A 25,709-nucleotide genomic window follows, 5' to 3' on the forward strand; every position below is an offset into this window, starting at 1 on the left:
GCTGAGATGCAGGAGGGTCGGGAGTAGATAAAGGGATGTAATACAGGGATGATGTACAAGAGAGGAGTGATTGGATATCAGGCTGTGTTATAGGGTAAGAGGAAGGGGTACTTTCAAGGATCAAATTATTACCTGGGCAAAAAAATGGGTTGTGGAGGATGAAGGTAAAGAGACCAGTGGGGTTCTTTGCAATCTTTTCATTAGCAAAATTGCGGAGGGAGCTGAGGAAAGATGTGCCTGTTTGCAGCTGGCACAAAAATCTGTGACAGTGAGGATGCTATGGGAGGGGTGGAAAAAATGAAAGAAGACTTGGAAGAATGGTCAACATATAGTTTTGAAGGTACATTTCAGTGCAATATGGTGCTGCAAAAATCCATGAGCTACTGATCAACCAAGGCAAGAACTAGAAACTACCAAGCCGGAAAGGGCTCGAGGAGTAATCATCTCGGATGACTTGAAGGTGACCAAAAATGACAGAGAGGCTGGCAGTAGCTTAGTCGATGAGGTACCAGCATCCTCTGTGCCGTTGCTGCTACTACGGACTAACACGGCATTACCTCTCTGAAGGGGTCTGGTCAACGCAATAAAACAATGTGAAGTAGAGAGTCACCGGCTTGAAAAAAAAAAGGTATTTTTTGGCCACCTGTATAGCTGGAAAGCACCCGGACTCTTTTGCACCCACAGAGCTCGTAGCTAATATTGTAAGGGGAACTGCACTGGTAGCTTTATTTCCCTTTAAAAATAGCCTGTGTTGTTTACAATAACATGTCACAACGTGTATATTTGTTTTTTGTTTCTTTGAAATTTAAATAAAGATATAATGGAAAACAAACACTGCCTACAAGGTAAGCATCCACATTACTTTCCACTTTGTTCTTCTCCAGGGTAGCAGAAAGGTGAGCAAAACGCGGCATGCAGATCCAAAAATCAAATCTACGCTCCCCCAACTTACTCCCGAACCTTGGGAATGCCTTTTTTAAAATCAGCCATTGTGAGGGTTACATTCCTTTGAAAAATTGACCTTCCCTCGAATGGAAGCAGTTCAGAGAAGGGCTACTATAATGGAAAAGAGTCAGAAACACAAACCCAACTCGGAGAAGCTTAAGGAACTCCAAAATGTACTCACTGGAAGAGAGGAGGGGGTATGAGAGCAACACTCAAATATCAATGGAAGTACAAGAAGGTAATATTTCCCAAAGAAAAACGAATGCAAGGTTAAGGGTCATGAGATGAGGCTGGAGAGAGGGAGACTCAGAAGAAAAAAAAAGGTTATTTCTTTATTACAGGCTGGTGGATGCCAGGAATAACCTATGAGCAGAGGTGGTAGAAACTAGATTGTGAGGGAATTTCAGCAGGTTTGTGACTGATACAGAGGGCAGAGGCAAGAGGGGGACAGCAGGATAAGAGAAGATTGGGAGACCTGGGTGTTTTGGATTATGTATGTAAGGGATCTAGCTGGACAACTACCAGGTAAGCCAGCTAAATATCCCAGAATGAAACTTATACTCCACATACAGGCTAAAAACATGCACAAACTTTTAGCTGGATTAAAAAGAGATGTGGGTTGGTCTGATGGTTCCATGGCGGTGCTGTGCACTATGACATGGATGGATCTAGGTTCAATCCCTGGCTCGGGTCTTCCACTCTCCCAGTCAGTCGGGTCTGGGGAATCAGCATTCACAGCTCCTTTAAGAGGGGAGAGGGAGCTATGCTCATTGCACAATGGTGACACCTAGTGTCCAGATTAAAGGTCAATGATTGCAAGGTTCCAGGAGCCCTGGTGAGTGCCCCCCGCCCCCGGCTGAGGACCATTACTGGATTAAGTGGGGAGAAGGTAAGAAAAAGGGGGAAAAAATCCCTGGGTGGCTGTAGATCCGAGTCCTGGTTGTGACTGACCTGGAAAACAGCAGGAAGAAGCTACCAGGTTGAACAAAACGGAGGCATTCCCTGTGCACGCACTTTCAAATCCCTTTGCCTTCTTTCTCCATCTGCACAAAACAGCAGGTGCAAAGCTCATGGGGCACTTTTGTGCCCCAAATAACATGCTTTCTGTAAACTACACAACCACCGAAGTGCCTTGCACTGAGTCAGCTCACTGAGAACTGTCTCCATGTGCTCCTTAACAAAGCTGGCTTGAATCGAGTACTGGTCTGGCTCCATCATGGTCCCAAGAGCAGGCACAGTCAGTGGCAGGCCTTTGCTACATTCTCAGATATAATGAAAGCCAGAGGGGGGGGGAGGTGGGCATCAGGCTGACCTGGCTAAGGACACAAAGGAGAAGGGTTAATGTCTTGCAGGCAGCCAAACGTATACAACTGGCAGCTGGACGGTATCCTTAGCTAGAGCAGTGTAGGCAGGGGCAACCAAGAAGACCCTTACCCACAAAGCTCCATCCTGCCTTACCCTTACCTGCCAACATCTACTATGCACTATGTAAAAACAGGTTGAAAGAGAGGAAACAAGGTTGGACTAAAGGGTAATGTTTGACAGCAGAAGAAGGTGCTCCACTTGGGTCCGTGCTGGTCCAGTACTGCTCAGGGAGGAAACAGTGTGGGAATAATACAAAATCATTCCTGATAATTCATTTCAAAGCTGCTGGTAAAATGCTACAATACGAAGGGATCTTGGAAATATAAATGAGAAGGCATGGAGAAGAACATGAGTTTCAGCCCAGATAAGTGAAAATTCTGCTGCTCTCCTCATCACTGACTTGTAACAATGACAGGAGGAGGGAGAGAAAGTGCCAAGTCATGCCCGGAGGACGAGCGATCCAAACTTCCCTTAGGCATCGATGGGGATCTAGCATGGCCGGTACTACCCAGGACAGACATCTGAAGTCACTGGAGATGGCTCTCTGAAATCACTGGCCCAGGGTGCTGTGGCGCTCATAAAGGCAAATAGAAAGTGAGGGTGTTAAGAAAGGATTGACACAGAAAACAGGAAAAGGCACTTGTGGTTTATACAATCAATATAACCCACAAATATAGCCATGACGTGAACACCATGCGCAATCCCCCATCTCACTCCATCTCAAAAAAGGACAAAGAAAACCCAGAAAAGGTAACAAAGATGATTAGTAGGGGACGTAGAGAAGCTTCATATCCAGGACACTTCAAGTCAGAAATGAGAGGAACGAGAAGTGAAAGGACAGAGATGTATAAAATCCTGAAAAGAATGGAGAGATTACAGAGAAAATAAACATTCAGGATATTTTAGAATACAAGAGCAAGGGGACATCTTTAAAACAGAAGGAGGCCATCACACAACACAGAGTTAACCCAAGGGACTGACTGCCACAGGATCTTCTGAAGTATAAACTGGGTTGGAAAAAGAATTGAACAAGTTTATAGAGAGTAAGTCAGTGACGGGGATCCCGAAGCATCCCTAAGCCACAACTGCTGCAACTGGAAGGATATAAAAGTATACGGAACAGACTGCACATGGGATTTCTTACACACTTCCTCTAAGCCCTGCTATTTCCTCCTGGGAGAGACTGGACAATGGGTCAATGAATCTTCACTGGGATGCAGCAGGAGTATATTACAGTACAGAGATAAGGAAGAAGGTTAAAGCATGCAGACTTGTGTTATAGCATTGATAAACAGAAATGGCAAGAATAGAGACAGAAGCTTAGAGGTCTACAGGAATGTGTTATAGGATGAGATACAGGAGGGGTGAATGGATACAGGGATGTGTCACAGGATGAGACACGGGGGGGGTGAATGGATACAGGGATGTGTTACAGAATAAGATACAGGAAAGGGTGAATGGATACAGGGATGTGTTACAGGATGAGACACAAGAGGGGTAATTGGATACAGGGATGTGTCACAGGATGAGATACAGGAGGGGTGAATGGATACAGGGATGTGTTACAGGATGAGATACAGGAGGGGTGAATGGATACAGGGATGGGTTACACGGTGAGATACAGGAGGGGTGAATGGATACAGGGATGTGATACAGGATGAGATACAGGAGAGGTGAATGGATACAGGGATGTGTTACTGGGTGAGATACGGAGGGATGAATGGATACAGAGATGTGTTACAGGGTGAGATACAGGAGGGATGAATGGATACAGGGATGTGTTACAGGGTGAGATACAGGAGGGATGAATGGATGCAGGGATGTGTTACAGGATGAGACATAGGAGGGGTGAATGGATACAGGGATGTGTTACAGGATGAGGTACAGGAGGGGTGAATGGATACAGGAATGTGCTACAGGACGAGATACAGGATGGATGAATGGATACGGGGGTGGGTTACACAGTGAGATACAGGAGGGGTGAATGGATACAGGGATTTATTTATTATTTATTTTTATATACCGATGTTCCTGTATAATATACATATCGCACCGGTTTACAGTGAAATCAAACTGATGCCTCTTGGGCAGCTTACAATGAAACATAAAAACTAACAATAAATAACTTGGACTACCTCTTGGGCAGCTTACAATGAGAACAGAGTAACAAAAAAGTACTTGGACAATAAGGAATTTGCAGAGAACTTACAATGAACAACAAGGCCTCATTAAACTGAGATATGGCACTATAAGAAATGTAAGTACAGAGGGAGAGAGGAATCAGGGTGTAAAGTGTCATTGTATTCCTCTGGTCTTAGTTCTCCGGGAAGGCTTGGGCGAAGAGCCAAGTCTTTAGCTTCTTTTTGAATGTCCTGTGGCAGGGCTCTATGCGGAGATCCGGAGGGAGCGAGTTCCAGAGAGGGGGGCCCGCCGTGGAAAGAGCGCGTTTCCTTAGAGACGTTTTTGCTGGCTGGGTAAGAAGCGTGTTCTTGTACGCATATCTGGTCGGTCTCTTAGAGGAGTGCTGTTGGAGTTGATAAGTAAGGTTGAGAGGGGAGATGTTGTGAATGGCCTTGTGTATCATTATAAGGCTTTTAAAGTGAATTCTATATTTAGGATGGGGGTGATATGCTCCCTTGTTTTAGTGTTTGTGAGAATTCTGGCTGTGGCATTCATGACCATCTGAAGTGGTTTGATGGTGCAAGCAGGGAGACCCAGCAGAAGTGAGTTGCAATAATCCAGTTTCGGGAGGATGATGGATTGTAGTACCAGGCGGAAGTCACGGTGGAGAAGAAGTGATTTTAATTTTTTTAATACTTGCAATTTGAAGTAGCATTCTTTTGTGGTGTTGTTAACGAACTTGCTGAGGTTGAGTCGGTTGTCTAGTAGTACACCCAGGTCTCTCACTTGGGTAGTGCGGTCAATTGAGATGCTGGGACATTGGTTGGTGGTTGTGGGGAAGAGCGGGATGTAGTTTTCTGGAGCTATAAGAAGGATTTCAGTTTTGTTGGTGTTTAGTACCAGGTTGAGGCTGGAGAGTAGGGTGTTGATTGCTGCGAGGCATTTGGTCAAGAAAGACAAGGTTTTTTGAAGAGAATCCGCTATAGGGATGAGTATTTGTATGTCATCCGCATATAAGAAATGCATTAGCTTGAGTTTGGTTAGTAGTTGACAAAGTGGGAGAAGATAAATATTGAACAGAGTAGGTGACAGGGATGATCCTTGAGGTACCCCCAGCTTTGAGTTACAGGGGTGAGATTCTTTGCTATTTATCTTTACCTTGTATGACCTGTTTTCCAGAAACGATTTGAACCAATCTAGCGCTGATCCTGTGATTCCAATGTTGGCTAGACACTGAATGAGGCAAGAGTGATTCACGGTGTCAAACGCTGAGGAGAGATCAAGTAGTGTGAGAAGGAACGGTTGGCCTTTTTCCAAATTAAGGAGAATGGTGTCTGATAATGTGGCTAATAGGGATTCAGTGTTCCTGGACTTACGGAATCCGAATTGGTTTGATGTAAGGATGTCATTTTCGTCTAAGAAATCGGAGAGTTGTCTGTTTACCACCTTCTCCATGATTTTGGCAATCAAAGGAAGGTTGGCTATAGGTCTGAAGTTTGCTGGGTCTGTGGGCGGAAGGTTAGGTTTTTTGAGGAGAGGTTTGAGCATAGCCATCTTAAGTTGGTCCGGGACTTGGCCTTGCGAGAGCGAACAGTTTATGAGATCTGCTAAAGGTTTGGAAATGATGTTAGGGATGGAGAGCAGCAGATTGGATGGGATGTAGTCTAAAGGGTGTGACGAGGGTTTCATCTTCTTGAGGATGCTCTCTATTTCTAAGGCCGACGTCGGTTCGAAGGTGGAAAGAGCAACTGGGGTGGCGTTAAGTTGTTGGGGGGTTGGGTGCGATGGTTGAGAACTGGAGGTGGAAGTGAGATTCGGGTGATGGGAGAGCCCTTTAAGTGGGGTGACGAGTGAGGTAATTTTACTCTTGAAGTAGTCAGCCAGTTCATTGGCTATGTTAGTCGCTTGTTCATCTGGAATGATGGGCGTGGCTGGTTTAGTAAGGGCTGAAACATAAGAGAACAAGGCTCTTGAATCGAAGACGAAGTGGTGGATCTTTTTGGAGAAAAATTCTTTCTTGGTTCTGTCGATGACATTTCTGTATGTATTAAGGCAAGCTTTATAGGCTAAGAGAGTTGTTGTGGAAGGGCTTTTCCGCCATTTGTGCTCCTTACCTCTAAGCTCTTGTTTGAGTGACTTCAGCTCAGGGGTGAACCACGGTTTCCTGTTGTCTTTGCCCGGATTGATAGTTTTAGTGGTCAAAGGGCACACTTGATCTGCAACCTTTTTAGTGATGTTGATCCATGAGGTCGTGGCAGTGTTGGAGTCCGTTAGATCCAGGTGAACTAGTTCCTCGGTTAGATGTGCGCTAAGGAGATCTCCGGAGCAAGGTTTCCTGACTGATATTGAGATTGAGGGTGTTGTTTGTGGAGAGTGCTCCTTGATCTCTAGCGTAGATGAGATGATTCGGTGGTCTGTCCACGGTACTGGTAGGCAAGTTGGGATGGTGTGGGGCGAGATTCCTTCATTTATGAAGATTAGGTCTAATGTATGACCTGCTTTATGGGTGGGCCCATTAACGATTTGTCTGAAACCCATATGGCTAAGCGAAGAAAGAAGGGTTTCACAGTTGGTGGAGCGCGGTTGAACATCGACGTGGAGGTTAAAGTCACCCATAAGGATGGCTGGTTTACCAATATTGAGGTATTTTGCCGTTAATTCAATAATAGGTGATGGGTCTGCCTCCAGTATTCCTGGTGGGGCATAAATTAATCCGATTAGCAGATGTTTTGAGTTGAAGAGTGCGAATTCCAAGTTGTCTAAGGTGTTTGTAATCTGGAGGGTCAGGCCTAACTCTTTTTTGGCTGCGAGGAGTAGCCCTCCTCCTCTTTTTTTGAGTCTCGGAATAGAGAGGAGGTCGTAGGTCTGCGTGGGCAGCTGATTTATAAGGACGGTGTCTGAGGTTTTTAACCAGGTTTCTGTGATGGCACAGATGTCTGGTTTAGAATCGGAGAGGAAGTCATTGAGAATATGTGTTTTCTTGGAGATAGATTGAGAATTGAATAAGGTCAGCGAGAAAAGAACCAATCCGAGTGTTTGGGTGATAGGCGATAGCAGGATGGGCATAAGCCTCTGTTGACGGTTGCGAGAGAGAGTGTGGGGATTGGGAGGTCTCCTCAGGTGGTTGTAGATGATGGGAATGTTGAAGGAGTGCATGATGGCTGGCGGAGAGGGGTGATGAGAGATGGGCCAATCGCAGAAAGATAGATCTGATAGGGGCAGGGAAGGGCTGCTGGGCACAGACACTTGTTAATTGAAATTGCGAGGAGAGAGGAAGATGTGAAAAACCTTACCTCAATTTGTAGTGTGTGATGTGCAAGCCCAGGCAAGTGAGTAAGCTTTTTCTGGTAGACCGTCGGGTTAGCAGGTGGAGGGAGCTTGAGGCCAGTTCTCGCAGGACCCAGTTGGAGAGGGGAAGCTGGAACTATTCTGAGACCCGCACTTCAAGGTGGGCTGGACACCATCGCAATGGCGCTGAGCAGTTTCTAATATCCAGAGTAAGGGCTGACCTGCGGGGCTGCACGAAAGGGCGCACAAAGGGGCAGGCCCCTTTGACGCGCTCCTTCGGCGCGTGACGCTCGGCGCGCGGCGCTGTTGGGTGGAAGAATTTAAAGGGCTCCGAGGCCTGCCCTTGATTGGCTGCCAGAGCGTGAGCTCTGATTGGCTGGGAGGCGGGTTTATCCGGTGGTGCAGGCAGCGGGGGATCGCCTCGCGATCGGCGGTGGACCCTCCAAGGGTAAGTGTGGGTTTTAGAGGCCTTACCCCGTTGTGTTGCAGGGTGAGATACAGAAGGGGGTGAATGGATACAGGAATGTTTTACTGGGTGAGAAATATGAGGGGTGAATGGATATAAGATGAGATAAAGGAGGGGGTGAATGGATATCAGGATGTTTTACTGGGTGAGAAACATGAGGGGTGAATGGATATAAGATGAAATAAAGGAGGGGTGAATGGATACAGAGATGTGATGTGTTACAGGATGAGATACAGGAGGGGTGAATGTATACAGGGATATGTTATAGGATGAGATACGGAGGGATGAATGGATACAGGGATGAATTACAGGGTGAGATACAGGAGGGATGAATGGATACAAGGATGTGCTACAGGACGTGATACAGGAGGGGTGAATGGATACGGGGGTGGGTTACAGGGTGAGATACAGGAGGGGTGAATGGACACAGGGTTGTATTACAGGGTGAGATACAGAAGGGGGTGAATGGATAGAGGGATGTGATACAGGGTGAGATACAGGAGGGTTGAATGGATACAGGGATGTGTTACAGGATGAGAGACTGGTCTGGTCATGATGGTGAGACTGACAGTGAAATGCTAAGAGAAATTAGGGAAGCTAACCAAATTGGTAGTGTGATAATAATGGGAGACTTCAATTACCCCAATATTGACTGGATAAATGTATCATCGGGACACGCTAGAGAGATAAAGTTCCTGGATGGAATAAATGATAGCTTTATGGAGCAATTGGTTCAGGAACCGACGAGAGAGGGAGCAATTTTAGATCTAATTCTCAGTGGAGCACAGGACTTGGTGAGAGAGGTAATGGTGGTGGGGCCGCTTGGCAATAGTGATCATAATATGATCAAATTTGATTTAATGACTGGAAGAGGAACAGTGTGCAAATCCATGGCTCTCGTGCTAAACCTTCAAAAGGGAAACTTTGATAAAATGAGAAAAATTGTTAAAAAAAAATGAAAGGAGCAGCTACAAAAGTAAAAAATGTCCAAGAGGCATGGTCATTGTTAAAAAATACCATTCTAGAAGCACAGTCCAGATGTATTCCACACATTAAGAAAGGTGGAAAGAAGGCAAAACGATTACCGACATGGTTAAAAGGGGAGGTGAAAGAAGCTATTTTAGCCAAAAGATCTTCATTCAAAAATTGGAAGAAGGATCCAACAGAAGAAAATAGGATAAAGCACAAACGTTGGGAAGTTAAATGTAAGACATTGTTAAGACAGGCTAAGAGAGAATTTGAAAAGAAGTTGGCTATAGAGGCAAAAACTCACAGTAAAAACTTTTTTAAATATATCCGAAGCAGAAAGCCTGTGAGGGAGTCAGTTGGACCATTAGATGATCGAGGGGTTAAAGGGACACTTAGAGAAGATAAGGCCATCGCAGAAAGATTAAATGATTTCTTTGCTTCGGTGTTTACTGAAGAGGATGTTGGGAAGGTACCCTTAATGGAGAAGGTTTTCATGGGTAATGATTTAGATGGACTGAATCAAATCACGGTGAACCTAGAAGATGTGGTAGACCTGATTGACAAACTGAAGCGTAGTAAATCACCTGGACCGGATGGTATTAACCCCAGAGTTCTGAAGGAACTAAAAAATGAAATTTCAGACCTATTAGTAAAAATTTGTAACCTGTCATTAAAATCATCCATTGTACCTGAAGACTGGAGGATAGCAAATGTAACCCCAATATTTAAAAAGGGCTCCAGAGGTGATCCGGGAAACTACAGTTAGCCTGACTTCAGTGCCAGGAAAAATAGTGGAAAGTGTTCTAAACATCAAAATCACAGAACATATAGAAAGACATGGTTTAATGGAACAAAGTCAGCATGGCTTTACTTAAGGCAAGTCTTGCCTCACAAATCTGCTTCACTTTTTTGAAGGAGTTAATAAACATGTGGATAAAGGTGAACCTGTAGATGTAGTATACTTGGATTTTCAGAAGGCGTTTGACAAAGTTCCTCATGAGAGGCTTCTAGGAAAAGTAAAAAGGCATGGGATAGGTGGCGATGAACTTTCGTGGACTGCAAACTGGATAAAAGACAGGAAACAGAGAGTAGGATTAAATGGACAATTTTCTCAGTGGAAGGGAGTGGACAGTGGAGTGCCTCAGGGATCTGTATTGGGACCCTTACTTTTCAATATATTTAGAAATGATCTGGAAAGAAAGACAACGAGTGAGATAATCAAATTTGCAGATGACACAAAATTGTTCAGAGTAGTTAAATCACAAACAGATTGTGATAAATTGCAGGAAGACCCTGTGAGGCTGGAAAATTGGGCATCCAAATGGCAGGTGAAATTTAATGTGGATAAATGCAAGGTGATCCATATAGGGAAAAATAACCCATGCTATAATTACACAATGTTGGGTTCCATATTAGGTGCTACAACCCAAGAAAGAGATCTAGGCATCATAGTGGATAACACATTGAAATCGTCGGTTCAGTGTGCTGTGGCAGTCAAAAAAGCAAACAGAATGTTGGGAATTATTAGAAAGGGAATGGTGAATGAAACGGAAAATATAATGCCTCTGTATCGCTCCATGGTGAGACCGCACCTTGAATACTGTGTACAATTCTGGTCGCCGCATCTCAAAAAAGATATAATTGCGATGGAGAAGGTACAGAGAAGGGCTACCAAAATGATAAGGGGAATGGAACAGCTCCCCTATGAGGAAAGACTAAAGAGGTTAGGACTTTTCAGCTTGGAGAAGAGACAGCTGAGGGGGGATATGATAGAGATGTTTAAAATCATGAGAGGTCTGGAACGGGTAGATGTAAATCGGTTATTTACTCTTTTGGATAGTAGAAAGACTAGGGGGCACTCCATGAAGTTAGCATGGGGCACATTTAAAACTAATCAGAGAAAGTTCTTTTTTACTCAACGCACAATTAAACTCTGGAATTTGTTGCCAGAGGATGTGGTTAGTGCAGTTAGTATAGCTGTGTTTAAAAAAGGATTGGATAAGTTCTTGGAGGAGAAGTCCATTACTTGCTATTAAGTCCACTTAGAGAATAGCCACTGCCATTAGCAATGGTAACATGGAATAGACTTCGTTTTTGGGTACTTGCCAGGTTCTTTTGGCCTGGATTGGCCACTGTTGGAAACAGGATGCTGGGCTTGATGGACCCTTCGTCTGACCCAGTATGGCATTTTCTTATGTTCTTATGAGGATGTGTTAAAGGGTGGGACACAGGAGGGGTGAATGGATATAGGGATGTGTTACAGGGTGAGATACAGGAGGGGTGAATGGAAACAGAGATGTTTACTGGGTGAGATACCTGAGGGGTGAATGGATATAAGTTGAGATAAAGGAGGGGGTGAATGGATACGAGGATGTGTTACAGGGTAGGATACAGGAGGGGTGAATGGATACAGGGATGTGTTACAGGGTGAGATACAGGAGGGGGTGAATGGATACAGGGATGGGACACAGGATGGGACACAGGAGGGGTAAATGGATACAGTGATGTGTTACAGGATGATATACAGGAGAGGTGAATGGATACAGGGATGTGATACAGGGATGTGATACAGGGTGGGATACGGAGGGATGAATGGATACAGGGATGAGTTACAGGGTGAGATACAGGAGGGATGAATGGATACAAAGATGTGCTACAGGACGAGATACAGGAGGGGGTGAATGGATATGGGGGTGGGTTACACGGTGAGATACAGGAGGGGGTGAATCGGTACAGGGATGCGATACAGGGTGAGATACAGGAGGATGAATGGATACGAGTATGTGTTAAAGGGTGGGATACAGGAGGGGTGAATTGATACAAGGATGTTTTACTGAGTGAGATACAGGAGGGTAAATGGATATGGGGATGTGTTTCCGGATGAAATCCAGGAGGAGTGAAAGAATATGACTGTTTAGTTTTGCGCTGAGAAACAGAATATCAAGGAGAATACTCTCGTGCTTTGGAACATATCCTTATGATTCCTTTCATTAGCTGTTTTTGGCTAAAAGAGCTGAACTGTAAGGGGACCCTTTTCTGACTCATTCTCTTCATAATGTTTGTAGCTTAGCGCAGGGGTGAATGTGTTGTGTGAGTGCAGGAAAGTTACAGTATGCTTTTGTAGTAGAAAGCTATATAGTCGCGCCCTGAATTAAAACAGCCTAGAGGATTAGAGCTTGATGATAAATACATAGTGCTAGTGACAGCCTGTGGAGCTATCTCAGTTACCCATGTAAATCTCTGGAACCTATCCAATACAAATGAGAAACTTCCCAAGAATGCACAATTGCTATTCTTGGCTGCCCAGCCCTCCTTCTGATGACCCATCATGCTCCTGTTCATATTCTTCCCATAATGCCCCAGCAGCACCTTTATTCTTTAACTTGGTCCTATATCAAGCATCGCTTGCATCATTTTCTTTAAGTCCCACTCAGGACTTTGCATTCTGTATAATTCCAATAAAAATCGATCAACGTGGCAATGCTGTTACTCCTCAATCCTACTTTGTGGAATTCCGGTAGCCACATCTCAAAAGTAAGATATAGTTACACTGGAAAAGGTTCAGAGAATAACGACCAAAATGATAGCGGATGGAACAGCTCCCCTATGAGAAAAGGCAAAGGAGGAGGTTAGGGCTGTTCAGCTTGGAGAAGAGACGATTAAGGGGGAATATGATAGAGGTCTATAAAATCATGAGAGGGCTAGAATGGGTAGATGTGAATTGGTTGTTTATTCTTTCGAATAATAGAAGGACTAAGGGGCACTCAAGTAAGTTAGCAAGTAGCACATTTAAAACAAATTGGAGACAATTCTTTTTCTCTCAACGCATAATTAAGCTCTGGAATTCATTGCCAGAGGATGTGGTAAAGGCAGTTAGTGTAGCTGGGTTTGAAAAAGGTTTGGACAAGTTCCTGGAGAAGTCCATAAACTGTGTTTAATCAAGTTGACTTAAGGGTAGGTTTTAAAACCTATGTGTGGGTGTCCATATGCGCACGCCACATGGACGCCCAATTTTATAACAATCGCGCTGTGCCAGGGACCTCTAGCTCCGCCCCGCCCCCGGACCACCCCTCCCCGCCCCTTTCCCAAAGCCCCGGGACTTAGATGCATCCTGAGGCTTTACGCGCATCACCGGGCCTTTAAAAATAGGCCCCGGCGCGTGTAATCCTCTGGATTTACACACGTAGGGCTTTGAAAATCCGGGCCTTAGAGAATAGCCACTGCTTATTACCGGCATTATTAGCATGGGATTTATTTAATGTTTGGGTACTTGCCAGGTTCTTTTATCGTGAATTGACATTGTTGGAAACAGGGTGTTGGGATTCATGAACCCTTGTTCTGACCTAGTATGTTATGTTGTAACTCACTATGCACCATAAGTTTCATTGTTCCTCAGCTTTAACTCACAATACAGGAGGAAGTAATATGGAACCTTAGCTCTCTCTCTTTCTCTCATAATGTACTTCATCCTCTCCTCGCCAGTGATTCCCAGGCAGTCCCATAATGTATTCCTCTTGGTCTTATTTCAAAAATAGAAATCTAATAACCCAACCATGATGCAGAAGGACTCTAAAAATGATGTAGCTAAAGCTATATTATATCTTCACTCTTCCCATAATATAACTGGTGGCTCAATAGCTCTTCCCACCATGCACCAGATATTTAACTGTGCTCTTTTTTCCTCTCCTCTAGGTCTCTTTCCCATCTCCCATGGCATGCCAGAAGCTGACTTTGCTTCTCTTTCCGCACTTCCCACGCTTCCCCTCTTACCGTTCACAGACAGAGAGGATCCAGGATGCAATGACCCAGAGGCCCACAGTCAGTATCAGCAGGACTCGTCCTGGGCAAGTGTTCATCAGGATCTTCATCACAAACTGATACTGGAACTTAATCTTGTTGAGGGAACCAATGCTCCTGTAGGAGGCATCCACCAGCACTCGGCTGTAGAGTAGGACAGTCCGGGGCAGCAGGTAGAGCCGCAGGAACATCAGGATGGAGAGGACTACATCTATGTCAGAGAGGAAGGTGGGAGGCTCTGACTCCAGGTCCTCATTGGACTTGGTAGAGCAGGTTTTCTCAGCAGGGAAAGGATGGACCGCACACACCACCAACTCCAGCAGAATCCAAGCCAACTTCCTGGCACTCACTGCAATCCGCCAATCCTCCAGCGAGTTGTCAACCATGAAGAGCTACCATTGGATCAACAAAGAAAGTTGAGGATGAGAAATCAGACATATTTATTTTATTTGTCGCACTTATGTATATCAAACAAATACCCACAGCGATGTACAACAATAAACGTTTTACCCACACAACTAAATACATCAAATTCCTAAAGAACAATTGTATCCATAACAAATAAAACAAACAATACACAAAATAATATATTTAATATCATAAACAATAAAAAGTACAAGTAAAACACAGGATTAAAAATCAGCAATAAACCAACCCAGCATCCAAAACTAAAGGGACATGTAAAGAAACTTTGCCAGATAAATGACGTTGCCTAGCAGGAAGAGAGCAATGAACTTGATTCCTCAAAAAAGCAGGGGCTAGATCATGCAGAACCTGAAAAACTAAAAATAATATTTTACACTTACAACTAATGGCAACTGGAAGCCAGCGCAAAGTACTGAGCCCCAGAGAGATATGATCCCAGGGTCGCAAACCCAGCGCTAGTCTGGCTGCAGAATTCTAAACCAACTACTATTTTGCCAGATGTTTCTTTGGTAACACAAAAGAGAACAGCAATAATACAGCCGGTTCATCAGAAAAGCAAGAGCAAGTGCAGATAAAACAGGTTGTTCTAAGGAAGAAAGCAAGTGATGCAAATGACAGAGATGAAAAAAAGCATGATCTTACCACCACTGACATAAAAGGAACCATTGTTAAGTTGCTATCTGGTAGCACACCCAGTACAGGAGTTTGTTAGCTCCTCCCTTCAAAACGAAAACCATCCCACATGACTTCTGTCTGGCTGGCATTAGGTTTTAACTTATTCCCTGCCATCCACAATGACATTTTTCCCAGGAAGTTGTTCATTGGAAACAGCTTCTCTCCGCTACAGCCCAGCCCATCTGCATACTATCTGAAACTGTCCCCTCCACCCCTGACCTAATAAACTCAGCCACAGACTGAAAATACCAATTAAAGAGAACAGAGGATAAAATACCACAGGGAGAATACCACAAAAAAGAGAGATGAAGAGAGAAAAATACCCCTCGTGATGGATGCAACTGAAAAGAAGCAAACCAGTTAAAGGCAGCGTCACTGATACTGCAAGACCACCTGTGATTTAATATAAAGCTGCACTATAATCCAGTAATGCAATCCATGAATCTAGCCCTTTATGTGAAGAGCTGAAAAAAATCATCAGACAAAGATAACAATGAAAAATGCACTTTCTGTATTAGAAAATGGACAAAACTAAAATTTCATTCTCATTTAAAAACTGCTGAAAGTAGGGATAAAATTACTCTGTACTAATTTGTCCAAAATAGGCAAATTTGCCATCTGCCAATAATTCTCTGCCACCTATGGATTTGATGTAGGTTTGGGTTTTTTTTTACGTAAAGAGCAAATAATTATCTCTTCTAGTCATGAGGGAAAAAAAAATCCAAGACCTTAAGGAGACCTTAATAATAAAATTAAAACCTCCAAAATAACAGATCTGATCTCCTTAATCAGGGTGAATGGACAGGATTCAGATAGAAGCAACTTCATATCATCCTAGCTGATACCCTTAAAAGAAAGCATAATAGCAGCTACATTATTAACAGAAGTATCCAGTACTGTTATATCAGAGCCAACATCCACTTCAGATCGTAACTTAAACATTTTAGAGGAGAAATAGTGGCCAAAAGAATTGCAGTCCAATGAGATACAATCACTTAAATTAAATCCAATATTTAGCTGACAAGTACATTTCTTTAAAGGTTCCTGTGTCTGTTTGCAGCCAAAGCCAACATAACACCCAGTTTCAAAGTAATGCTCCAAATGACTGACCCCATGATGTCCTAGTTGGTCCTGGTTTTAACCCCCAGGCAGGAATACAATGGAGGCAAACCCAGGATTGGCTCAGCTTATCACTACTGATGTTTTGGTGGTTAGTGCCAAGGGTCGCACTGAATAAGGGTCTGGAAGTGTCTAAAAACCCTAAAAAGCTCCAAAAATACTGAGCTCCAAAGGATCCAGCTCCTTTTCAGGCTGCAAGAATGTAACTCAAGGCCGAGGAATATTTTTGTAGCGACTTGTTAATGCACAGAACCATTTGTACGGGGTTCTTTGTTTCTTTCCCACTCATTTTTCTCTTCCTTCATCTATAAGCAGGGTTTTGGCACTTTTGGGACCCCTCCATGCCATGGATCCTGGGACTGGTCAAGCTGCCCCTATATAACTCGGGTTGAGCATGTGCAATGTGTGATTGGTTGTAGTTTTACTTTTGGAGCAGGAGTGGGGTTTTTTGGTGGATCCCAGTGGGCATCACAGCCTGCAGACTTGAGAAAGACAAGGACATTAGCCTTGCTAGAGCCCTCATGGACTTGGAGGGAGCTGCCTTAAGAACATAAGAAATTGCCATGCTGGGTCAGACCAAGGGTCCATCAAGCCCAGCATCCTGTTTCCAACAGAGGCCAAACCAGGCCACAAGAACCTGGCAATTACCCAAACACTAAGAAGATCCCATGCCACTGATGCAATTAATAGCAGTGGCTATTCCCTAAGTAAACTTGATTAATAGCCTTCTCCTCCAAGAACTTATCCAAACCTTTTTTTAAAGCCAGCTACACTAACTGCACTAACCAATCCTCTGGCAACAAATTCCAGAGCTTTATTGTGCATTGAGTGAAAAATAATTTTCTCTGATTAGTCTTAAATGTGCTACTTGCTAACTTCAAGGAATGCCCCCTAGTCCTTCTATTATTCGAAAATGTAAATAACTGATTCACATCTACTCGTTCAAGACCTCTTGTGATCTTAAAGACCTCTATCAAAACCCCCTCAGCCATTTCTTCTCCAAGCTGAACAGCCCTAACCTCTTTAGTCTTTCCTCATAGGGGAGCTATTCCATCCCCTTTATTATTTTGGTTGCCCTTCTCTGTACCTTCTCCATCGCAACTATACCTTTTTTGAGATGAGGCGACCAGAATTGTACACAGTATTCAAGGTGTGGTCTCACCATTGAGCGATACAGAGGCATTATGACATTTTCCAATTTATTAACCATTCCCTTCCTAATAATTCCTAACATACTGTTTGCTTTTTTGACTGCCTTGGGTGACTAGAGAAGAGAAAGAAGAGAGTTTTTTGGTTTTTTTACTTGCTCCTGGCTCAGGAGGGCAGACACCACTGCCTAAGGGGATTGGGAAAGGGGGCTACTTTGCCCTACATTCAGTTAAAGTGGGGACTGAAGTAGTAAAGTAGTAAAAAATGTTTTTGGAGAAGTTTTTCTTTTTTCATGGATGAGAGGAAATTTTTTCCAACACCTTCCTACCCACTTTTTTTGGAGAAGAGACTTTCAATCTTACCTGTCACTGGGAAGAGACATTTACTCAGCGTTAAGAAAGAGAGGGAAAGAGATCAAGGCACTTGGATTTTCATTCCATCTGTATTTAGAGATTTTATTTTTTTTGTATTTTGTAACTTTCTATTTTTATTTTTGATCAGTTCTTATGAGTTACAGTAAATGTTTCATTTGAACATCAGCATTTTGCCTGCTCTTTCAGAAGCTGAGAACCAGACTGCTGAGTGTGAGTGGCAGTGTGAGCAAGGTCATGTGGAGATTGTGGGATTGGAGAGAGATTGCGCAATGATCCCCGCCATCTGTGCACCTAGGGCCCCGGAGGCTTGTCTTCCTCCCCGCTGGTGGCCAACATCACGGTAAATGGAGAGAGAAGAGTTAGAGGTCTGGGAAGGTAGATTGGCCCTGGGGACTCTGGTGGCCCCTACATTCTTAATGCTCTGCAGAACAGCGGCTGGTGACTTTGATGCAGCGTAACGTGGCTGAGCCTGAGTTCCTGATTTACAGCACTGCAATGCCATGGCGTCCTCGCAAGACGTGTTCGCCGTGCACTGTAGGAGACCCTTCACCAGTTCTGCATTGCAAAATGAGATCTTTAGAAGACTGCCATTAATCTTGAACAAATTAGTATAACAGAAAGTTTGGCATACTCTATTTGCTGTCTCTCTGGAAGGAGATAAGGAGCGCGGCATGCGATTGCTGATAGCCACACTATCTCGGTGGCACAGTTGCCAGCCATAGGTGGGGCCCAGAGACTTTACACTCGATCTAACTACAAAGTCAGCAACAAATGAATGGTCAATTTGTAGCGAGATAAGACTCCTGCAGAGAAAGTATGACATGCAGAGGCGAGGACAGACAGAGAGAGAGAGAGGGGTGAGGGGTGAGGAGACAGAAAAAGAGACCAAAAGAACAAGCAATAAGGATAGAAAAGAGAAAGAAAGACAGGAGAAGCGAGTTGAGAGAAAAACTGGGATAGAAATGTAAGGAAGAGACCACAAAAGAGAAAAATCTGTATCCACAGAGAGAGAGAGGGAGAGAAGAGAAAAAGAAGGGCAGTGAAGCGTAGTGCCAGATACAGAACAGGAAGGAAAAGGAGGGAGAGCCTGTAGGCTATGGAGCGAGGACGCTTGCTCTCCTCTCAGGTTGGAGGCTGCAGGAATGCAATCGACCCTGCACGGCGATGGATTAGTGGAGTCGATTACAGTGTTTGCCCTCACTAATCTCAGGCTGGAAGTGCGGGGGGTACTGCCGCCGCTGCCGCCGCCTCACTCCAACCAAACCTCTTGCAAACACACCCATGGGCCTTTATTTGCTCAGCAAATGAGACGGATATGAAACGTTAGAATGGTATTTGGCATGAAGAGCAGAGAGAGAGTGATTGATGAGCAATTCTTCCTTTGGTTTCTTAAACTCGGGCCAGGTTTAAGGACTGGGCAGAAGAAAGTGCACAAAGCCCACGGGCTGGGTCGCTGGCGTGGTTCTGACACGGCGTCTCTTCTGCATCTCTGGGAAGAGGGAAAATATTCCAGAGGAAAAAACGAGCATGCCCGATTCTTACATTTGGGGTTTTGTGTGTGGGGTTTTTTCCCTGTGGAAATATTTGCTCCTTTTCGAGACTGCAGGGGGACAGACACTGTGGAACTGATCTAGGAGGGGGGTGGGCACAGAATAAGTGAACGTCCTTTTTTGTCTCCTAAAGGGGAGCCGGCTGAGCCTGCCTTCCTTCCCGGGGGACTCACCTGGATTTCCTTGGTGTGGAAGGCCACAATCAGGACCAGGAGGCCTCCGGTGGACAGGCTGATGGTGCATTTCACCAAGAAGAAATAGATGAACCACTGGAAAACATTTAAAAGATGGGGGAAAACATTGGTCAGCACCCAGCAAAAGAAATCAATGTTCCAAGGGCAGCAACAAAGACGACTGCAAGGTGAAAGGGTCAACTTGAAAGACCTAGGTCAACCCGAATGCTCTGATCCACACTCCATACAGGGACTTCTTGGCCTGGTTTTCCTTTAAAAAAAAAAAAAAAGAAGAAGCAGGAACTACAACTCCAGGACCAGATCAGGCTGTTGAGGTTGACCTGGGTCAGTTGCAAACTCATAGCGCACTTAAGTTTCTGTTTGTTTCTGTTTATTATTACTTGATTAATCAGAATTAATTACATTGGTAAAACAAAGCGATGTACAAATAAAATTCGAACAAGCTAGCAAGGTAAAAACTAGCAAAAATATGGTATAAAACATAAGAAATGCCATACTGGATCAGACCAAGGGTCTATCAAGCCCAGTATCCTGTTTCCAACAGTGGCCAATCCAAGTCACAAGTACCTGGGAATTACCTAAACATTACATAAATCACAAGATACTATTGCTTATTAATTACCGTAATAGCAGTTTATGGATTTATCCTCTAGGAACTTATCCAAACCTTTTTTAAACCCAGTTACACTAACTTCTGTAACCACATCCTCTGGCAATGAATTCAGAGCTTAACTATGCACAGAGTGAAAAATAATTTTCTTCGATTTGTTTTAAATGAGCTAACTTCATGGAGTGCCCCCTGGTCCTTCTATTATCTGAGACATATCAAAATAAAACTAATAAAAAACGGTAATACTTGGGGAATTAATGCCTGGAAGATAGTTCTGACAGTCCCTGCTGTGTACATGTATTGTTTTGTTTTTTTGTTTTAATCTTTTTTATTATCAAAGCAAAATGGTAATAATGGTACAACAATAGTAACCAAGCTTGGTTCGTGCAATGACAAAAAAAGCTCTGTTAAATACCTAGGTTAAGCTACATGTAACCATTCGCTTTAACAAAGGTATATAACATCATTAAACCTTACCAAACAACCCCCCCCCCCCATCCCGCCCCTACTGTCAACAAGGGTGTAACCTATAGCTAAACAGAAAATAAAAGTAAAAATATATAAAAGTAAAAGAGTATTGAAGGCGTGAGTTGTTGTCCTGGATGGTATGATTCCGAGATTGCATTACGGTTGTCTGTAAAAAGAATGAAGATTCGCAAGGCAGAGAGTTCCATGTATTCTGCTTGTTCATTTGGTCTTATTCCTAGGTCTAACCTAGTTGAATGGTTATATTTTGAAACCCTTTTTTTGGGAAGGGAGATAAAAGGTGCAGACTTTTCATTATTTAAAGCCCTTTGAATCATAAGCTGCTCTGCTGATTTCCTTCTTAACATGCATCAATATGAGCCCTGCTTGGGGCTCTGATGAAGATCTGCGTTTCAGCTGTAATCCTGCTTGACAAATATCAGTGTGATACCTGCATGGGGGAGAGGTGGAGGGAGTTGGCTCTGATGACAATCAGCACAGCGGCACCCCCTGATTTACTTATATTCATAACAGCAGAAGTAGCCAAGCAGCTTTTAAAACATTTTACAGACTGGTCCGATGGCTCAGGGACTGTGCCGCATACTGCTGCATGTGAGATACGGGTTTGAATCCCAGACCATGCTACTGCACTTTGGCTTGTTCATAGCCCTTCAGAGGGAGGGATTCCTAGCCATCGCATAGCAGTGACACCTACTGTTCCTGATCCAGTTGCTGTGAGTTAAAAACAGAGGCTCTTTCCCATTCTCCCCCACCCAGATAACTGTGAAGGCTCATTGTTCATGGTCCCATAGCCCAAGCAGAGGCCACTTCTGATTCAGCTGGAAGCCCAAAAGCGTCAAAAGAAAATACAATATTTGTAACTCCTTCTCTCTCAAGCATGAAATGTAAAAGCAGAATGAAAGAAAGAGGCAATGCTGATGGTCATCGGAAATATTAAAGTTGCTGTTTTGATGCTGTAAATACACATTCATACTAAGAGCAGTCTACATAAAGGACCTTCAAGGTGCTCTTTGTTTAAATCCCTCACCCATCTGCATTCATTCAGCATGAACAAAATTTTGGTTCACATGCTGAGCACACACTAAATAATGTTTAATTCTAAATCTCTGTTCCTCCCCATCCTTCCCCCCCCCCCCCCTCCTTCTTTTTGAATTTTCAGCTGTGCTAGCACATTTACTTTCTGGGTCACTGGTTCTTCCCCAGGCAACAAAAAGATTTATATTTTTTTGCACCTTTTTAAGGTGATTATGGCTGTTTTGTCCGCCTCAGCACCTGTTAGTGTTCAAGCTGAACCTTTTCCAAACACTCAGCTCACGGCTGTAGAATGCAAGTTCCTCTCAAATATTAACTGGAAGAAACCGTGTTTTGTTATTTTTGTATATAACGCCAAAAATAAGGCATTTCAAATGGAGAGGTTCTAGTCAGCAAACATGTTCTGCCTCTGTAGAATTGCAGAAAGCTAAGAGGTGGCAGAGAACATTCCCTCTGTGCCCCCCCCCCTCCCCGAAGATCAGCGGCAAAGGAGGGACTCTTACCAAACTGTTCTCTCTCTTGAGCTGTCAGTTGGAGTGGGACAGGATGTGGAGCAGGTGACTTGGCAGAGCCAAGCCTTCTTAATGCTATGTAAACTGAGTCACCACAGCAGCAGTAGCTGCTGGTCACTGCCTCTTTCCTTCCACCCAAGTGTGTTGTCTGTGGGCTGTGTTTGCATTTGTTGTGTACTTGTTATATGTGTTTGTCATTGTGTTGTGTCTGTGCTGCATGTGTTCGCTATGTGCATGGCTCAGAAAAATGTAAAACTTCATACAATACTATGGTATGCAGCGTCTTGCCTACAAATACATCCCAAAAGCAGATAATATGCATAAGAAGGACTGTTAGGCAGGGGACAAGAGTCTTGGGGTAGCATTTGAAGAGTATGATGGTGTGGCAAAGAAATACCGGAACAGGGATTACCAATGGACAGCTACTAATGTGAACAGGATTATGTGCTGGAGCAGAGAGAAAATGGGAGTTAAGAGGCGTGGAGGGAACATGGAGAGGGATGGAGAGAAGTCTTGGACAGAGAGGTGTTGAAAGAAGGCAGAGGGAAGATGAAAATTAGAGGAGAGGATTAGAGAGGGCTGGCTAGAAGTTTCAGACAGAAAGAAGATGGACATTGGAAGAGTGGAGGGAATGGGTGTTAGAAGAGTGGAGGGAATGGAGAGGATGGAGAGACTTTTTGGGTCAGAGAGAAGTAAAATGTTAGAGGAGAGGAGGGAATGGGGAGGGAGAAGGGTGGAGGTCTGTGTAAACCTTTCTCTTTTCAAATGTGTAAGGAAGGAGCAATGGGATGACCCCAGCCTGAACTGATATCTAGCAGTGACAAATTGCTGTTTGTCCTCCCCAATCTGGTGGCAGTGCAGGTTGCAGCAGGAATTCTCTCTGTTGAAGATTAACACGGATGTAGCTGGCTGAATACCTTGTTCCCGCTCTTGCTTTTGAAGGCACCATGACCGGTTAGCAGGAATTTCTTTTCCTTCCTGGGGGAGCAGGTATTTGCTCTTTCTGTGGACTGCCCGTTCCAAGCCCTCTTATTTTGAGTAGAGTGCATATCAGGTACAGGTAATGCCATGCTAGGCAGAAGAACGTAGAACAAAACAGCTTTCCAGTTTCTAGATGGAGACTTTAGGCCAATGCTCTGTTTTTTGTTTTTAATTTATCTTAGGCCTGTGGCATTGTGGGATTTGTAGTCCCTGAGGCTTCCTGTATAAAATCAACCCTATGGCAACTAGAATGAATCAGGAGGAGAGGGCACATCAAACTCCGGGTGTGGCCTAAGGGTGCCCTCCACTATTCATGAAGGAATGGCACAGTAATTCATACCATCTTGTGCAAAACTTAGCTTTCTTTCAACAAACCCTCACCGCTGAAGACCTGACTAAGTCTCTTACTCACCCACAGAGTCTTTGAGAAAACCTCGTCTAGACAGGCTAAATCTTTTGCCACCCTCACAGAGGAGGAGGCCAGGAACAAACTCCTCTCTGCAGTGACTGCGTCAATTAACAAGGGATCTTTGGGACTTCAAAGAAAAATACCAGATCTGGAGACTTAGACCCCATTTTTGTAAAAACCAGAGTCTTATTCAGACTTTTTCCCATAGGCACAGAATAGGAAAATGTCCTTTTTAATAAGACCCAATCTGGTAGCACTATAACTTGATTCTGACTAAGCTTGCCATCTAACTCACGTGAACCCTCGGAAACTGAGCCAGACCTTGGTTTGATCCTATTGCACTTGTAGTTTCAGGGTCTCTGGAAAAGGCAGGAACTACAAGTCCATAGATGGAAAGAGGCAAAGTCAGGCATGGACCAGCCTCTCAGGGCTGGCCTGGGTCAGGAGGCAATCCTAATTCCAACTCATATACTTGGATATCAAAATGGCAAGGAAGGAACACAAATATGCAGGAACTGCTGAGAACAGAGGAGAAACATGGAGGCCCATATTCAGTGTGTTTGTCCGGCAAAGTTTGGCACTCGGCCGGACAAACACCAGAATTTGAAAATCCCACTTGCCTGACCATCCCCTGACATAGCTGGCTAACTTTTTAGCTGGCTAAAAATGTATCCGGCTATGTCAGGGGCATTACCCAGCTAAGGTAGCCAGATAACTCCGATTTTCAGTGTTAACCAGCTAATGTAGCCAGCTAACTTTAGCAATATCCAAAGTGCTTCCCTAAAGTTAGCCAGATAAACTTTAAAACAGCTGGGCATATTCAGTGGCGCAGGTACCAGATAATTTATCTGGCGAATTTTCCTAGCCGGCAAAGGAGCTGAATATGGAACTCGTGGAATCTGACGGCGGATAGGGACCATAAGGAGCATCTAATCTCTGTCCACTTCCACTGGTGGTGCAGTGCCTCAGACTCCAACAAATCTCTGGCTTCTCCCCTTGCTTCTTTTCTTCTCCCAAGCTTTCATCAACTTTGTTAACTGCTTATCAATCCACCACCTCTGCTAGGAGGCTGTTCCCAGCATCCAGCGCCTACACTCTGTGAAAAATTATTTCTTTACGTTGCTAACCCCTTGGCTCCCATATTGTGACCACCATCTGCCAGAACACTGTAAAAGGTTCACTTTTTGTGCTCTATCAAACCACCCTCCCTCCCTAGGATTCATTTCATTTCATAGGACTTATACATTTTTGTGGCCGTGTAGCTGTTCTCCAAATCACCTCTACACTGTTTATATCCTTTCAGAGAAATGACCTCCAGAACTGGAGACAATTATCCAGGGGCAATAATTCAACTTCAGAGAAGAAGGGATAAGCAGGGGAAAAGCATAGATAAGAGGGGAACTCCTGAGGAGAGAGAAGAGGGGAAGCCGGGGCAATAAAGCAGGGCACGAGTGTTAGTGAAGGGGAAGTGCTTCCCAGCACGGCTCCCCCTGCCTTCAACCGACTTTATATCAAAGCGCAGTTCGCACCTGCTGAGCTGACTACAGAAGAGAAAACACGTTTCACTGCAAGGGGGAATAGCTTCTAGGAAGCATGGGCTGTGTCTGTCTGAGAGGCAGTGCTGTGGCTTACCTTGCAGTGGCTGAACCAGAGGAGCTCAGTATGCAGAACCATCAGGATAATGCCAAAGAGGGCAAGCCCCAGGGACCAGGCTGCCATCTGCTTCTTCTCCTCCACCAGAACCTTCCTGCGCCCCAGCCTCTGCAGGTTCTCCCTGGACCGGCCGCCTGCCCTGGCCGGCTTGGAGTTCACGACAACCACCTCTGTGGCCTCGTCGGCTGTACCCTGCATCTCCAAGCTTGCCCCTCGCCTGGGGGTGGCAGAGAAGCATGCTGTGAACAGTGGCACGCCGTCCTTGCCCATTCACCAACTCTCCTTGGGCGGGAGTCAGGCAGAGAACTGAAGGAAGCAGGCACTTCCTCCAAGTCCTCCTCCCTTAACACGAGGCAGGGAGGCGTGTCCCAAAAAAAGAGATGCCGAGGGAGAACAGAGCAAATGTCTCCACCACCACCACTCTGGCACAGAAGATTAGTTAAACCACTGGCAGTAAAGCCACTGGAAGAAGTGATTGCTGGGGCTTCCTTCACAAGTGAAGCCAGTTCAAAAGGGTGGAGCTGTTGGTCCAGGCTAGCAGAAAAACCCAAGAGCTCAGTAATAGCAGGGAAGGCTTGAGGATTCACC

General features: G+C 44.5%; 1 protein-coding gene across 1 annotated transcript in view; it reads right to left on the minus strand.

The window, feature by feature from the left end:
- Positions 1 to 25,447, minus strand: part of KCNN4 (potassium calcium-activated channel subfamily N member 4) — a 121,951-nt gene extending 96,504 nt beyond the window's left edge. The window contains exons 1-3 of the mRNA XM_029576063.1: positions 25,101 to 25,447; positions 19,418 to 19,513; positions 13,925 to 14,343 (exon numbers count right to left, since the gene is read on the minus strand). Coding sequence (XP_029431923.1) covers positions 13,925 to 14,343; positions 19,418 to 19,513; positions 25,101 to 25,391 — 806 coding nt within the window. The 5' untranslated portion in view covers positions 25,392 to 25,447. The remainder of the gene's footprint in view (positions 1 to 13,924; positions 14,344 to 19,417; positions 19,514 to 25,100) is intronic.
- Between the last annotated feature and the right edge of the window lie 262 nt (positions 25,448 to 25,709).

Source organism: Rhinatrema bivittatum, chromosome 14, assembly GCF_901001135.1.
Source record: "Rhinatrema bivittatum chromosome 14, aRhiBiv1.1, whole genome shotgun sequence".
NCBI classification, from domain to species: domain Eukaryota; kingdom Metazoa; phylum Chordata; class Amphibia; order Gymnophiona; family Rhinatrematidae; genus Rhinatrema; species Rhinatrema bivittatum.